This window comes from Melanostigma gelatinosum (assembly GCF_949748355.1).
Source record: "Melanostigma gelatinosum genome assembly, chromosome: 14".
Classification (NCBI taxonomy): Eukaryota; Metazoa; Chordata; class Actinopteri; order Perciformes; family Zoarcidae; genus Melanostigma; species Melanostigma gelatinosum.
Window position 1 is genome coordinate 18,238,901 of NC_136647.1, and position 13,985 is coordinate 18,252,885.

Consider the following 13,985-nt stretch of genomic DNA (forward strand, 5'->3'; position numbering starts at 1 on the left):
TCTTTTGCTAGAATTAGCATTTGTTATCGATAGGAAAAGCATTTGATTTCCACCGTGCGGGGCCTTGTTTTCTGAAATGAGTCTGATGTTACCTGATGGCAATGTCATGAACACTGATGTTCTCCTGGGACATGCTGAGAAGCAGGTCAGGAAGCTTGATATTGAGGAAGAGGTCCAGGTCATGCACCTCCCAGCTTATGTCTAGAAGGTGCAACAAGCAGGTCTGCACACATGACAGGGCTGGTAGCAGGGCTCTGCAGAGCAGTGAGGAGGGTCAGGTTACACCACTGCGCACACACACACACTTGAAATCACACTCATCACAGCTGCAAGCACTTTATAATTGCAGTGAATCCGGTTGTGTGTGAAGGATAGAAGCTTACTTCTCATTGAGACTGGTGAAGCCTTGTGCTGCCTCCACCAGCATGAGCACCAACTGATGGTAGGAGCACCTCACCTCCTCTCCCAGCTTCTGCCCGCTGTCTGACAACTGAGAGAAATAACTGAAAAAGACGAAGCAAAAAGACATTTTGAGCATAACTACAATCTTTAGTTTAGTATCTAAGAAACAAATCTATGCTGTTCTTCCCGTAATTCCAGACTGTGGGACAATGTTCAAAATCACAAATATTTAACTGAACTGTGCTTGACTCCAGTACAAACATAAAAAAAATGTACTGTTGTCCACACGTGAAGTGAAAACATTTTCTACAGAAGCACCTTGTGAAGTCTTTCTGGCATGCCAGCAGCTCTTGTAGGAACAGGATGCAGGGCGCTTGGAAGAGGTGTGGCTTTCCCAGGGAACGTAAACACTGCTGAACCATCTCCAGGACTTTGCACACGCTCAGAGCCTGGGCTTTGCTCAGGGACAGGGTCTGCAGGATGCTAGAGGAAGAAGATTTGAATGATTTAACCCTGTATGGTAGAATAATGCAAATGAAAAAAGGAGATTTGAGGTCAGTCACCTTGCTGTTGTGAGAGCCTGGTCCTTTATAAAGTTCAGGATGTGTTTGAGTATCGGGTAGCGATCCCTGACAGCGGGGGTCATGTGGGGCTCTTCTATAGATCGACAGGACAGGAGGCGTAGGCGTGCCCGACTGAATGGGGCTTTGCGGGGGAAGGCGGAGGGTGAGGCCGGATCCCCTGACTGGGAGGAGAGGCTCTCTGTGGAGCCTTTGTGGCCTTGTCTGCTGTGCCCACAAGAAGATGAGCTTTGTGCTTGAGCACCGGAGGGCTGGCTCTGTTCCGCCCTGGCATCCTCCTCAGACCCTGCAGCCTGTTGTCCCAGGGCGGAGCTGGCCTGGAAGTCTCCTTCCGAGATGGAGCCTGAGCGGAGGAGTGGAGCACTGCTGCCCTCTGCAGCTTTGGAAGAGTCGCTGTCCGGGCACGGTACTCCACAAGGGGTGAATCTGAAGAGCAAGAGGCTCTTCTCAATGCACATCTCAGCTAAACAGAGAGAAACATAACAGACGTCAGCTAAATAATATTAAAAAGATAACAAAGTTAGTAAAAAAAAATATAGATATAAAAGGGGCGGGACTTGTCTATTTGCAGGAGTTATCACCTAGTGTCTCCATGGAAACCTCATCGTGACCTCCTTCCTTCTCGTCAGGAACATTCATTTTGCTAACGAGGTACCTCTGTTTCATCTCCAACTGAGAAAAACAAGACATCAACACAACAGTTCAACAACATGATGATAAATAAAACTCTAATAAACAAAGACACGAATCATGTCAATAACACTCACCATCCATGTTCTGATGCTGTCTGCCAATGAATACACCTGCACAAACTCTTCACTGAAACACGACTTGCAGTCCTGATTAACTACTCATGCCAAGACAAAACAGAAAGGAGAAATCAAATTGGACAAGTTAAACGAGAAGAAGGCAGAAATACCAGGATAACACACAGCAGGAAATAAATAGAACAGCTTTGGCTCTGTGACTACTGATTATTGACAAGCGTTACCATAGGTCCTCAGGGCATTATTTAGGGCTGCTGTGTGGTACACCATGGCCGCCCAAATGGCATTCACTGCTTGGTCGGTCTTCGGCCCGACGGCGATCTCGTTCCTCACCGGCTGTTTTCTGCAGGACTGCATGAGGGTCTTCATCAGCTTCGTTCTACTGTCGGTCGGTTCCAGGGAAGGGTTCCAACGGGCGAAGTCCTCCAGGAAGCTCATTAACTCATCAAGAGTCCATGTGTTTGTCTACCACACAGAAAAGCAACACAGTATGAGAGCAACCACCGAGCTGATGAGGTCAATAAGCAGTGAATTAATATAAACCTGAGGATGGAACTTCAGGACTGGATTCAGCAGATTTGACAGTACCTGGTCTGTGGGTGTTTTAGTCTGAGTCTTCTCCCTTGTTTCACACAATCCGTGTCGCAGAATGGGTTTCCATAAAGGGGAAGACTGAACATGGGACATTTTCCCCGGTGGAAGGTCCTTAACAGTGCGTATCTCTGGAATAGACAGCAAACGTCAGCATGTCAATCTTTCACAGAGGGTCGGAGAAATGCTCCAGTGTGTCGTTCTGAAATGCTCTGAAATAATTGTTTGTTCATTTTCCAACATCTGTTCATGTAAACCTCAAATGTAAAACACAGTACTACATTCTGAATATGCTCCAACACAGTCATTCCCAAACTTCCCTCTAAGTCTCACCGTGGGGGGATTTCAAGGCGAGGGTTCTGGAAGCGAGGCGACCCATCAGGCGAGCCACCAGCAGCTGCAGGTCTGACATCCAAGAAATAGTGATATCAGGCAGGCCCAGGGCGGTCACGGTGAACTTGTAACCCCACTCGTTATTACTGCTATCAGAGTGGAAGAGGAACTGGAGTTGAGGGCCGGCGTCAAATGTCACCTTCTGGAGGAGCAAAGAGAAGCAGCAGACATGTGTAAAGGAGCTGAGCAACAACTGTGCTTCACATGGAGAGAACTGAATGGTGTCCCATATCCTACCTTTGGCCACTTCTCACTTCCAACCTTCATGTCGTGACGGACCTTCCCACCTCTAGAATCTGTGAATTCCAGGTAGTCGTATCTGTGAAGATCAAGAGCATAGATGATGGGTTTTAAAAAGAAAAACGAGGGATGAAAACAACAACATCTGATCATCTCATTTTCCAGATCATTCACCTCTTCTCCGTCTCGCAGCGTTCGTCAAACTCCACCTCAAAGGAGGTAGCGCCGGGGCAGGCGAAGATGCTGGTCTCATGGCGGCTATTCTCGTAGTTGTGAGGGGACTCCATGCTCCACGTCCTCAGCACCACTGGCTGCTGGGGCTGGTGCCAGCTCTCCTGGTCCACCTGACAAGTGGCATGGCATGCAATTAATGTGACAGTCAATGGTGGAATGTAACGAAGTACATTTACTCAGGTACAAATTTGAGGCATTTATACTTAACTTCAGCATTTCAATTTTGTGCTAGGTTGTTAATCTAGTCCACAACATCTCAGAGGTAAATACTGGACATTTTTCTGCACTACATTTTGCAGTTACTGGTTACTTTAAGGATTAAGAATTTATATGCAAAACATATGAGTTTATAAAAAAATGATGCACTGTTATAGATTTTACTACCCAACAGCATTCCACATTGTTGAAATTAGCAGTTAAACAGTTAAATGTGACTTACACATTCAGTAACAATATTATCTTTAGTAGGTTATCACTATACTTTTACTTTTGATACTTAAAGTACAGTTTGCGAACAACACTTCGATTATTTTACCTTGGTGACAATTTCAACGCAGGACTTTTACTTATGATGGAGTATATATTTATATTACAGTATATTAAGTATTGGATCCAAGTACTTCTACCACCCTGCACACCCCAAATACTGGTCTGCATTTCCACCTCTCCATTCATACAGTGGGATGAGCGACTGTATACATTCTGGTCTAATGTCGGACTGGACTGACCTTAGAAAAGATGTCTCCAGTATCACTGGACAGGCTTTTGAGTAGCTCCACCAGAGAGGAGAAGCTCCTCAGCAGCACACTGTGAGGGATGTCCAGAGAGCACAGCTCCAGGAGTAAAATCATCTGCCAGGACCACAACAGATGTTACATTCACTCAGCACGGTCAACTTCACAACTGTGCAGGAAGGCAGTTCTAAATCCTGAGATAAGAGTGCATTACCACTTGTCTGAAGACCGTGGCAAGGATGGAGCTGCCTAGTTTGTCAGTGATTTCAGCGCCAGTGTACCTTCCCAGCAGGGAACCAAGGACACCTTTGATACTTCCCAGGAACTGATCCACATCTATTGAAACAAAGCATTTAGTCACTCAGACAGCATTTCCTCTTGTGCTCAGTGTTCGTACTGAACCACTTTACAACTTCTTTCATCTGCTGGGCCACCACATCTGACTGATCAGCAGCAGCCTGTGTGCTCAAACAAACACGCAATCTAACCCTGAATACGGGAAGCTGTAATGTCACACATCTTCGCAGCGTCTCACATTTCAGTAGGATGTTTCTGGCCAGTTCCATAGCGATGGTGGTGGACGCGCCCCCTTTGAGCTGTAGGTAGCACCAGGAGATCAGGCTACCCTGCAGAGCCCAGAACAAGGACAGCAACACTGTCCTGCTGGCTCCACTGTTCTCATCCACCATCATCACCTCACACTGAGAGACGGGAGATAGTTGAACAGAGAGGAAAATTAGAAAAGGTACACGGAGAGACAGAGAGGGCCGTTGATGGATGGTAATAACGTAATGAAACAGTTGAGACATTGTGAGGCCTCACCTCTCTCGTTGCCACCAGCAGCAACGTCTCCATAACTGACAGTGTGGGGCTGATGTCAAAGTCTGAGGGAGCACCTTTAGGTGGGAGCAGCAGAAGGCCACTTGGATCCTGGTCACTGCACAGAAAGAAAAAACAAAAAGTGCTGATCCACCGTGATCTGGACGTGTACAGGAATATGACAGTGTGCTTGTAGATCTCCGGTGTCCTTACCTGAAGTAATTACAGAGCGATTCAAACGTCACCTTCACAGACTCTGGCTGATCCTGTTCGGTAATATTTTTCTGCAAAAGGCATATTACATCATCATTATCACATAATCATTGTCATATTATTACTACTTTCATTAAACTCACCATCATGTGGAAGAGTTTGTCCCGCCTGACGCGTTTGTCAGGGAAGAAAACCGCTGCTCCGTTCAGAATGCACTTGACTGCTTCCTTGTGCAAAGCTCTCTCCACTAACGTCTCTCCTTCTGGACCGTCCACAACTGAAACACAGACATCCCACGTATCACCACTGTCCATGGAGGAAGTGAATCAACTAAAGTCACTACGAGGAGTTTTTTAACTGGTTATGAAACAGTCTCAATTGAACGCGGATGCCTCCATGTGACCCACAGAAGCAAACGAGAACATCAGCGACAAGATAGTTTTTTCTAAATGCCCAAGAGGACCAAGAGTCAACCTTTGTCAGTCAATCAACAGATGGGAAAAATTGAGAGATTTGAAAGGACTCAAAATGAATACTGAATTTGCCCTTTTCATACGTCCATTTCAGTTCTGAAATACTGTGCGGGTTGCGGAGTTAACATAAACATATGACTTTACGTTGTTGGCTTAAACAAAGTTTACTTTTTGCTGTGCTACCACTGCTGTGCATCCTGCAAACAGCTGGGCTGAAGAAGCACATTCAATATCTGTTGCATCCTTCTTTCACACGCTTCCAAAACAGCTCAAGACCGTCACAACATGAGCCGCTGGTGCTCATAGAAACACTACCGCTATTGTCCACCAGAGCCGCCAAAATCAGCACAAAATGAAAGTTCCTTATAGTTGCTTTATCCACTTGTGACCATTCCACCAAACACCTTTCACTACTCCCATTTGTATGAAAGCCGGCAGGTTCTTACCGAGGCAAAGGTGAGTGTAGAGTTCGCAGACGGCCCGAACGGATTCAGACGGAGGCTCTGCACGGCTGGACGTGGATGGACAAGCCGCTGCTGTGGCTCCTTCATCTGGCCCTCTGCTCTCCTCTGGGCCCCGGGGATCCAGCGGGTTGGGCAGCATGGGAAAACAGTTCTGCATCAGTTGGAGCAGCAGGACTCTGCTCTTCAACACCTCCTCTCCCTCACTGTGACAAAGACAAACGCTCCGTTACAGGTGAGACCCTCATACGAATGCATGTGTTCCAGTGACTGACCAATGAGCCTGATCAGGCCAAATGGGAATTATTGTTGGAGTCATGGCTGCAGTACAGAAGAAAACCAGCAGTGACTACTGCTACTCACATCTCCCTGAGTTTACTGTAGAAGTTCCAAAAGAGGTTCAGGCCGAGACCACTGAAGTCCAGAAGATACTTCTGCTTGAAGTGAGCGGCATCCTGCAGAAATGGAGCGAGAGGGCGACAGACTTTAACAACAACAACAAAGTAACACAATACATGAACCATCATAAAGATGAAGTATCCCTTTACCCTCAACAGTTCAGTAAAAGGACATGTCGCGTGTCTCCTAATGACAATAAGGGGGCAGACTGATCCGTCACAAACTAAATAAAGAATGTACTGAAAAAATAAACAAATACAGAAGTTAGTTCACCAAATTAAATGTGGTATTTTGGTGAAGGTCTTATGAATACCAGATCAGGGCTGAGTCTCTATTTCAGGCCAGTGGCATGTTAAAGGGTAATATTTCTCATATTGTTTCCTGACACAAAGACGATGTTTCTACTTGTTGGCGTAAGAAAAAAGTAACAAGGAAAAAAACCTATTTCCTGGTAATCCCACCTGAATCTATTCATGTTATTGATATTTAAATGATTACTGCGGTAGTGATTAGTCGTCACCATGTCGCGTGTAAGCTGCTGGATGAAGAACAGGGTCTTGTTAAGTAGACAAAGGCCAGCGACAGCATCACAGTCGAAGCTCTCCCCCTCTGGATTGAGGTTGTCCAGGTCTCCGAGCCTCTCTGGCCCGGGACACAGATAGCCACTGAAGGTGAGGGACTGCACTCCGAGGCGCTCGGCAGAGTCCTGCCTGGTGCAGAGGAATTTCACCATCAGGAACTGGGGAGACAAGGAAAACAGAAGAATGAGAGGTGTGGTTCCTTGATAATGACAGCAAATTGAAAATGATGGCCTTCATTTAGCGTACGTAGCGTATGTAGCCATACCCGTTATCTTTTTTATTGCATTTCAGAAGCCCTAAACACTACTAAATAACAAAATGTTTAAGTACAGAATGAAATAATGAGGTTGAAATGTGAGGAAGAAAGACAAAATGTTTCCTCGATGCAGTGTGTACCTTTGCAACGCGACACTGCTGCAGCTTGATCTCCACATCGTTCCAGTCATCCTCAAGCTCAAACCAGCCAATCGGCTCGTCCTCCGACTGTGTCGGAATCTTCACACTGCAGGTCAGGTGACAGAATGGTGTGTCAGCCAGTCACGTAAACCACTAAAGCAGACCCCCACACTGCTGGGGGGTGCCATAACTCACACAGACTAACTGTACTGTACCAGTATCGGCTCATGAGATTGTCCTGCATGGAATACATTTGGCAGCATGCATCCTGTGAAACATCATGAAAAGTAAGATTCCGCCAGCTGTAGAGGGATCCTTACTTGTCTTGTACAAACTCTTTGAAGTCCTTGTAGTACCAGGCGTCATACTTTTTGAACCTCTTGAAATGTTTCTCTGCATCAAAAGCGTCTTCCTCCTTGTAAGCGAACACCAGGCCGCATTTCGCACCAATGGCTCCTTTTCGCACCTGATCACACAAACCGGAGAGGAAGCGTTACGCACCGGAAATCCTCCGTCGCTTTTAAACTCTCAATGAAACGGTGAAATCAAACGGAGCCTCACTTTGATCTTCATCTGAGTGATCTGGAAGTTACTCTGGTCCTCTGTCGACAGGATCACACTGGCTCTCTTTCTGCCACCTTCTGTGAGAAAACCTTTGGAGTGGCAAAAACATTTCGTTATGCTCGAGGGCTTGTTCATACTGAAGCTGTGTTAACTCAATGCTACGGTTATTGTCTGATCGAATAAGGATGGCATCAGTTGTACCGTCACCAGTGGAGGATTCTGTGAGCATGTTCTCTGGTCCCGACTTCTCCTCTTTACTCTTCACATCACAGGCCTGGAGGTGCAGCTGGAGGGGCTTCCCTGTAACACAACACAAACGCATTATGACATCTCAGTCGATCATTGTCCAGAGAGGTTATCATTTCAGTCCTATACTGGGAGGCAACTTTCACCACACTGAAGTGCAGCTTTGTAACAGAATAAGCAATTTTCCACCGAGTAGTCCACTAATGCATCTCCTCCTCGCACTCTCTCCCTAGTCTAAGGTTTCAAACGGCCTCGTGTGAATGAGACTATAAGCAGGGCGTTACCATTGCGATTAAGCAGTCGCAGCCTAACGGAGGCCAAAGACACGATGAGGGAGGAGGCCTTGTACTCGGTCTTTAAATGATCGCTGATGCAGGACAGCGCCTGGAGCACCTTTGCCACGCTGCCTCTGGCCAGAGCAAAGGCCAGGAGGGTCAGTTCAGCATCGGGACTCACACAGCAGCTACACGGAGGCAAAGAAACAAACAAGTTAGTTTTGAAGTGCAATCTTTGTCCAATCAAATGATCTTTTGTGGCTCTATTTCAGAGTGTCAGACGGATATTTTCATGCGGGGTCATGAATTCCAAATGTTCCAAAATGTGCTTACAAAAACTCCAGTTCAGACAAACATTATCCATAATGTATTTCGAACAATGTTGACTGTATGTGTGAATAAACAGCCTAGAGAATTATGGTTGATAATTAGCCAGTATGATTTTTGTTTAGTCATGCTGCTGCTGCTGTTAATGATTTACAGTCGATCAAATGGAACGGAAATAGAGTTGTATCGCCCTGGTAAATCAATCCTTTGATTTGAGTCAGTTTTCAACGTGATGATGTCAGCGTTGCGAGCAGAGCGTGGCAGTGATGGGTGAGTGGTGCTGATATAATCCCAGCAGGTCATTACTCTGCTATCCTGAGGAGAAATCCATCCACCTCCTCCAGGATGTTCAAAGAGAAGAACTTGGGGAACTCTGTGGACGACGGCGTTAGGGACAACGGAGGCATGTGTCGTAAGGCTTTTCTAGGAGAAACACAAGACACACAAAAAAGCCCTCAGAACACTACACTTACACATTCTTTCTTTCTTTATATTACATATTCACAACCAGAAGGGGTGTGTCTTACTGTGTGCTCTGGAGGACAGTCTGAGCCAGAGCAGGGTTGGTGTCCATGGATGCGGTGACCAAGGAGGTGAGGAGAGACAGGTACCAGATGGCTGAAGCATCGGAAACAGACACCTCTTTGCTCTTGGTAATCTGATAGCCCAGCGTCTTCAAGCCATGAATCCGGGTGTCGCATCCGTCGCTCAGGCACCGCTTAATGTTAATCTTGATGTCTGGGGTTTGGGTGCCAGGAGAGATAATACATTTAGCAGACTGATGGAATAAATCACGCAAAAAGAATGCCACAACAGGCTGCTCCGCCCTCCGAGAGCGACATATAGCAGATGCAGATTGAGGGACACACACACACACACACACACACACACACACACACACACACACACACACACACACACACACACACACACACACACACACACACACACACACACACACACACACACACACACACACACACACACACACACACCTCCCCTAGCAAAAACAGAGCTTGTGTGTTTTAGCCTTGCTTCTGTGTGGCCAGACAACTTGTAATAAAAGGTAGATGTGTCTCCACATATGGTCCTTTGAGACCTGAGCTGACAGAAGCTTCTGTCGCCCCAGGAGGGGTGCACATGAGAAAGACAGTTCCTCGACAAGTCATTAGTGAAGGAACACACAAGCCTGAGATAAATAAACACTCCACTAAGCAGACAGATTGACAGGTGGTGACTCACAGGGGTGTGTGATGTTGACATTTTCCAAGAGGGCTACGTAGCCGGTGACATTGCTGGGGATCCGGATATCCCTGATCTCCTGCAGGGAACGCCGGTTCTTCCCGACCGCAACGGAGACCAGCTGAGGCATGTAGCTGTGGTCATTAGAAGCCACGGCAATGGCCAGACGTCTCAAAACCACATCGGGTTTCATTTTCAACCTGGGAGCAGAAAAGAGAAGAGTTTCCACCTTAAAATTGATCATGTACATAAGGGGCCAAACACTCTGTCATTCAAGGATCAGGCACACATGACAATCGGCTGCAAGGCCTCAAGTCACAGAGCAGGCGCCCCTTGCCTTATCCAGTGCGAGCGTGCGCTGCCGTCCGACTGCCAGAAAGATGCCGTTTCCCCATTTGTCATCTTGTAAACGTCTGCGACGTTAGACGACGCTTCTATCGTGCTGTAGCACTGTGTGACCACCTTGACTTTGTCCACCTCCGGATCACGGTCCAGCTCTGCTCGGTACTGGATATCTAGATCTGAGAGGCACAAATATAGATCAGGACGTCACTCTGAAAGATGTCCAGCAGTGGGAGACAGACACGAATGTGTTAAGTGTGACAATATTCTTAAAATACACGGGAGAACATTTGGTTAAACAGCCTCCATTTAGCACTAGCCAGCCACTGTATTCATCCGGAGCTCTGGTGTTCACCTTTCTCCTTCTGCAAGAGGACTTCCAAGAAGTCCTGCACCACACTGGACCTCATGGTGCAGATACTGTTGTAGCCCTCTAAAATAGGGAAGGGGATGGCACTGCTGGGAATACGATTCCTGTGTAAGAATTTAAGGATCTTAGAGGCATGTGCTCCTAACCGGTCTTTGGTCTTTGAGAATATGTCAACAAAACCTGTGGGGGGAGAAAGGAGGGGAAAAAGGGTGGGACATTATTAAAGGTGAACTCCTCCAGCTGCTGACAACACCTATTCAAATAAGGTTGAAGGCAGGATGAACAATCCTGGTAAACAAATCCCAACTCATACCTGGAGTTAGGGAGCACGCCTGTAGCTGTCTTATCACGTGACTCAGCTCTCCCTTTAGATTAGCACCATTGGAGTTCTTCAGTGCAATCAGCATGCTCTCTACATCCACCACCCCATCCCCCTCTGCATCGAACTGTCCAAATGCCTGAGACGGGGACAAACACAGTACACGTTGTGACACTTTATGTATGCGATCACACTACCTCCCATTCCTGGACACCATGGTAAACCTACAATGTATACAACTTAAAGTATCCTTCATTCATAGGGCACATGATACGCGCTACCTCTATTGCTTGTTGTTAAGTTTAGTAAGTATAGTGTCCGATTAACAAGCCAGGTAGCAGCTCTACCTCTGAATGCTCACAGGGGTGCATTCCATGTCAACCTTTGGTTGAACAACAAATGTCAGCTAACAGGCAACAAAGCGGCGTGCTATGCTACATGAGGCAAAAACGAAACAAACAAAAGAAGTGACAATAAACAGGACAAGCGATGGTGACATCAGCAGAGCTGGTTTCTCTGACTCGTTGCACACCCTTAAGGTAAGTTAACAGGATATCATGTAATCTTATCAACTAGTCATGCCCATTTATGACGAGTGATAACAGCTATCAATCATTCTGTTCTCATATCTGAGACAAGAACAACATTTCACATGACTTGTGTGTGTGACAGGCACGTTTAGCTGACGTAGATACCTCTTCACACTCATCTCTCGGGGCATCTCTGCTCTCCAACATCTCACAGAATTGCTCCACGTTGACGGACTCTTCCCCTCGGTTTAACCGGTCTTCCAGCCACCGCACCAGGACACCCTCGTTCCCGGCCAGAACAGACTCCTGAATGGCGACACCTGAGTCGCTAATGCGAGCCGCCGCTTCCCTCAGTTTCACTTGCTCCAGGAGCACGCCGGGGCTAGGCGGTCCACCGGTGGGCACGGGCGGGTTATTCGATCCCCTTCCGCTTCTCCCTGAACCGGAGCCACCGCCGCCTCCTCCTACACCGACGGCAGTGGCCGCAGAGGCCGGACTGTTTTCCGCGAAGCCGGGGCTCTCCGTTTCTACGTCTTCCTCGTCGCCGCTGCCTCCACCCCCGCCACTCTCTGCGTTCCCCATGTTTGTTCCGCCGACCTAGGGCTCCCGGAAAATCTCTGCGGCCCACTGGGTGTCACTTTTGAAACGTTTACACCGGTCCGTAGGCTACACAGACCACCTCTCTAACCCACGGCTAGAGCTCTGCCTCTACCGTACACTACTACCGCATTGACGTGCTGTACGTCGTCAACGTGCCTGAAAACGTCCTCAGTCAGTTTGCGCACGCGCGGTGGGGTTCCAGTGAACGGACAGCACCTGCGCTGTTGTTGTCACTGTTTTCAGAAGGGGTGTGATGTAAATGGGGGACAGGCCAAAACGCTTTGATGAACAGCATGCTCGGCTATGTTTTTGTCGCTTTTTTAGCACTGGCAGTTTTGTTCATCCCACGCGAGTGGTCCTTCACATTTGGAAATGGATCAGACCGGGGGCCCCCTTTGCGGCTCCTGAGCAGGCGTGAATTATCACTGTACGACGGGGAGGAAGGCAGCCAGGGCCTTTACCTTGCCATACTGGGGCAGGTTTATGATGTACTCAAGGGACACAAGCACTATGGACCTGGAGGTGCTTATCACTTTATGACAGGTGATTGCACGCTTCTCCTATATTGCTCATATTGTGTTCATTTTAAATACCTTTTAATATATTTTAAGTGTAGGACACTGGTCAAAAACTGCCTGATGCCCAGCTGTAGGCTAGTAGATTACTATCCCACATACATGTGTTGTCGGCATTTTCAGGCAAAGATGCCTCTCTGGCCTTCATCACTGGGGACTTCACAGAAAGTGGTCAGACAGATGATGTGTCCAGTCTGTCCCCACTGCAGGTGATGGCCCTTTACGACTGGCTGGCCTTCTATCAGAGGGACTACAAAAGTGTAGGTATGTGTTTCGATTACAATTTGTGGTACAGCCTTTGCATTTCTTAGTTACCTTCCAAGCATCTGATATGATCAGGTTCAGCTTTACTTAAATTATTTGACATGTAGTGTCTACCATTACACTCCTATGTTTTATTCTAATTGAAGGTGTTTCATTCAAATTCTTTATCAGGTACATTTTTTGATTCCTCTACATATGGGGCCTCAACAGAAATAACGAGCAATGAATGGGTACTTTCAAAATGCCAGATTTATGAAACAATGAAGCCAGTGTTGTCCCACATTCCAGAGTAAGCAGTATGAGATAGTGAGGCTCCCGCTTCCTCAAATCAGTTACAAGCCGAGTCCGCCCATGTACAAATCCTAGCGAGCTACAGCCTGTGCAATATTTTACACCTACAATGGTTTATGATGGATATGTAATGTTTGAGCAACTGCTGACTGAAGTGCTGACTCATTTATCCTGATCAAAGGACATCCATCATCAACTGTAAAGCACCACCCAACAGCATTGACCCATGTTCAATTTCAGGTCTGTTAATAGGCCGGTTCTATAGCGAGACCGGGGGGCCCACGGAGGCCCTGTTGCAGGCAGAAGCGTCACTAGCAGTGGGCCGGCGAATAAAGACCCAGTCTGAGGCCGAGCGGCTGCGCTTCCCAGCATGCAACTCAGAGTGGAGCGCTGCCAAAGGAGGAAGAGTCTGGTGCTCCACTAAGAGGTATGGAAATTGTTCCGGCCTAATCAAATATTAACACACCTACAGAGCATACGATACAATGTTGTGATTTACTGTAATAGTGTCTTTAAAACGTGGGCGTTATTGGTATTCATCTGAATTGACAGTACTGATTTGTTCTCCTTTCTCCAGTGGTGGAGTGCAACGAGGCTGGACGGGTGTCCCACGGAAGCTCTTCTCTCCAGGCTCCAGTGGTGTTCGTTGCGTCTGTGTTGAAGACCTATCTGCAGCAGAGGAGGACCCCAACCTGCAGAAATATGATGGCTGCCCTCCACATGCAGAGTCATGCGCCGTCGAGGAGTTCTAGCCTC

At 47.3% G+C, this 13,985-nt stretch overlaps 2 protein-coding genes across 2 annotated transcripts in view; one reads left to right on the forward strand and one right to left on the reverse strand.

The window, feature by feature from the left end:
- zzef1 (zinc finger, ZZ-type with EF hand domain 1) overlaps positions 1 to 12,081 on the reverse strand; it is a gene marked incomplete at its 5' end in the record, with an annotated part of 29,490 nt that extends 17,409 nt beyond the window's left edge. Inside the window, 32 exons of the mRNA XM_079283380.1 lie at positions 93 to 254; positions 384 to 503; positions 721 to 885; positions 966 to 1,446; positions 1,565 to 1,655; positions 1,751 to 1,830; positions 1,975 to 2,215; positions 2,339 to 2,472; positions 2,675 to 2,876; positions 2,972 to 3,053; positions 3,149 to 3,318; positions 3,937 to 4,059; positions 4,157 to 4,278; positions 4,478 to 4,643; positions 4,765 to 4,879; positions 4,975 to 5,045; positions 5,118 to 5,251; positions 5,894 to 6,114; positions 6,272 to 6,363; positions 6,828 to 7,046; positions 7,285 to 7,390; positions 7,605 to 7,750; positions 7,846 to 7,937; positions 8,050 to 8,148; positions 8,379 to 8,557; positions 9,003 to 9,119; positions 9,224 to 9,434; positions 9,939 to 10,138; positions 10,276 to 10,459; positions 10,636 to 10,830; positions 10,964 to 11,108; positions 11,665 to 12,081. Coding sequence (XP_079139506.1) covers positions 93 to 254; positions 384 to 503; positions 721 to 885; positions 966 to 1,446; positions 1,565 to 1,655; positions 1,751 to 1,830; positions 1,975 to 2,215; positions 2,339 to 2,472; positions 2,675 to 2,876; positions 2,972 to 3,053; positions 3,149 to 3,318; positions 3,937 to 4,059; positions 4,157 to 4,278; positions 4,478 to 4,643; positions 4,765 to 4,879; positions 4,975 to 5,045; positions 5,118 to 5,251; positions 5,894 to 6,114; positions 6,272 to 6,363; positions 6,828 to 7,046; positions 7,285 to 7,390; positions 7,605 to 7,750; positions 7,846 to 7,937; positions 8,050 to 8,148; positions 8,379 to 8,557; positions 9,003 to 9,119; positions 9,224 to 9,434; positions 9,939 to 10,138; positions 10,276 to 10,459; positions 10,636 to 10,830; positions 10,964 to 11,108; positions 11,665 to 12,081 — 5,282 coding nt within the window. The remainder of the gene's footprint in view (positions 1 to 92; positions 255 to 383; positions 504 to 720; positions 886 to 965; positions 1,447 to 1,564; positions 1,656 to 1,750; positions 1,831 to 1,974; positions 2,216 to 2,338; positions 2,473 to 2,674; positions 2,877 to 2,971; positions 3,054 to 3,148; positions 3,319 to 3,936; positions 4,060 to 4,156; positions 4,279 to 4,477; positions 4,644 to 4,764; positions 4,880 to 4,974; positions 5,046 to 5,117; positions 5,252 to 5,893; positions 6,115 to 6,271; positions 6,364 to 6,827; positions 7,047 to 7,284; positions 7,391 to 7,604; positions 7,751 to 7,845; positions 7,938 to 8,049; positions 8,149 to 8,378; positions 8,558 to 9,002; positions 9,120 to 9,223; positions 9,435 to 9,938; positions 10,139 to 10,275; positions 10,460 to 10,635; positions 10,831 to 10,963; positions 11,109 to 11,664) is intronic.
- A 302-nt stretch (positions 12,082 to 12,383) lies between these two features.
- On the forward strand, positions 12,384 to 13,981 carry cyb5d2 (cytochrome b5 domain containing 2; the record flags this gene model as incomplete). Its single annotated transcript, XM_079283024.1, has 4 exons — positions 12,384 to 12,642; positions 12,798 to 12,938; positions 13,470 to 13,656; positions 13,807 to 13,981. 4 exons carry the CDS (start codon positions 12,384 to 12,386, stop codon positions 13,979 to 13,981), a joined length of 762 nt encoding a protein of 253 aa, XP_079139150.1.
- Between the last annotated feature and the right edge of the window lie 4 nt (positions 13,982 to 13,985).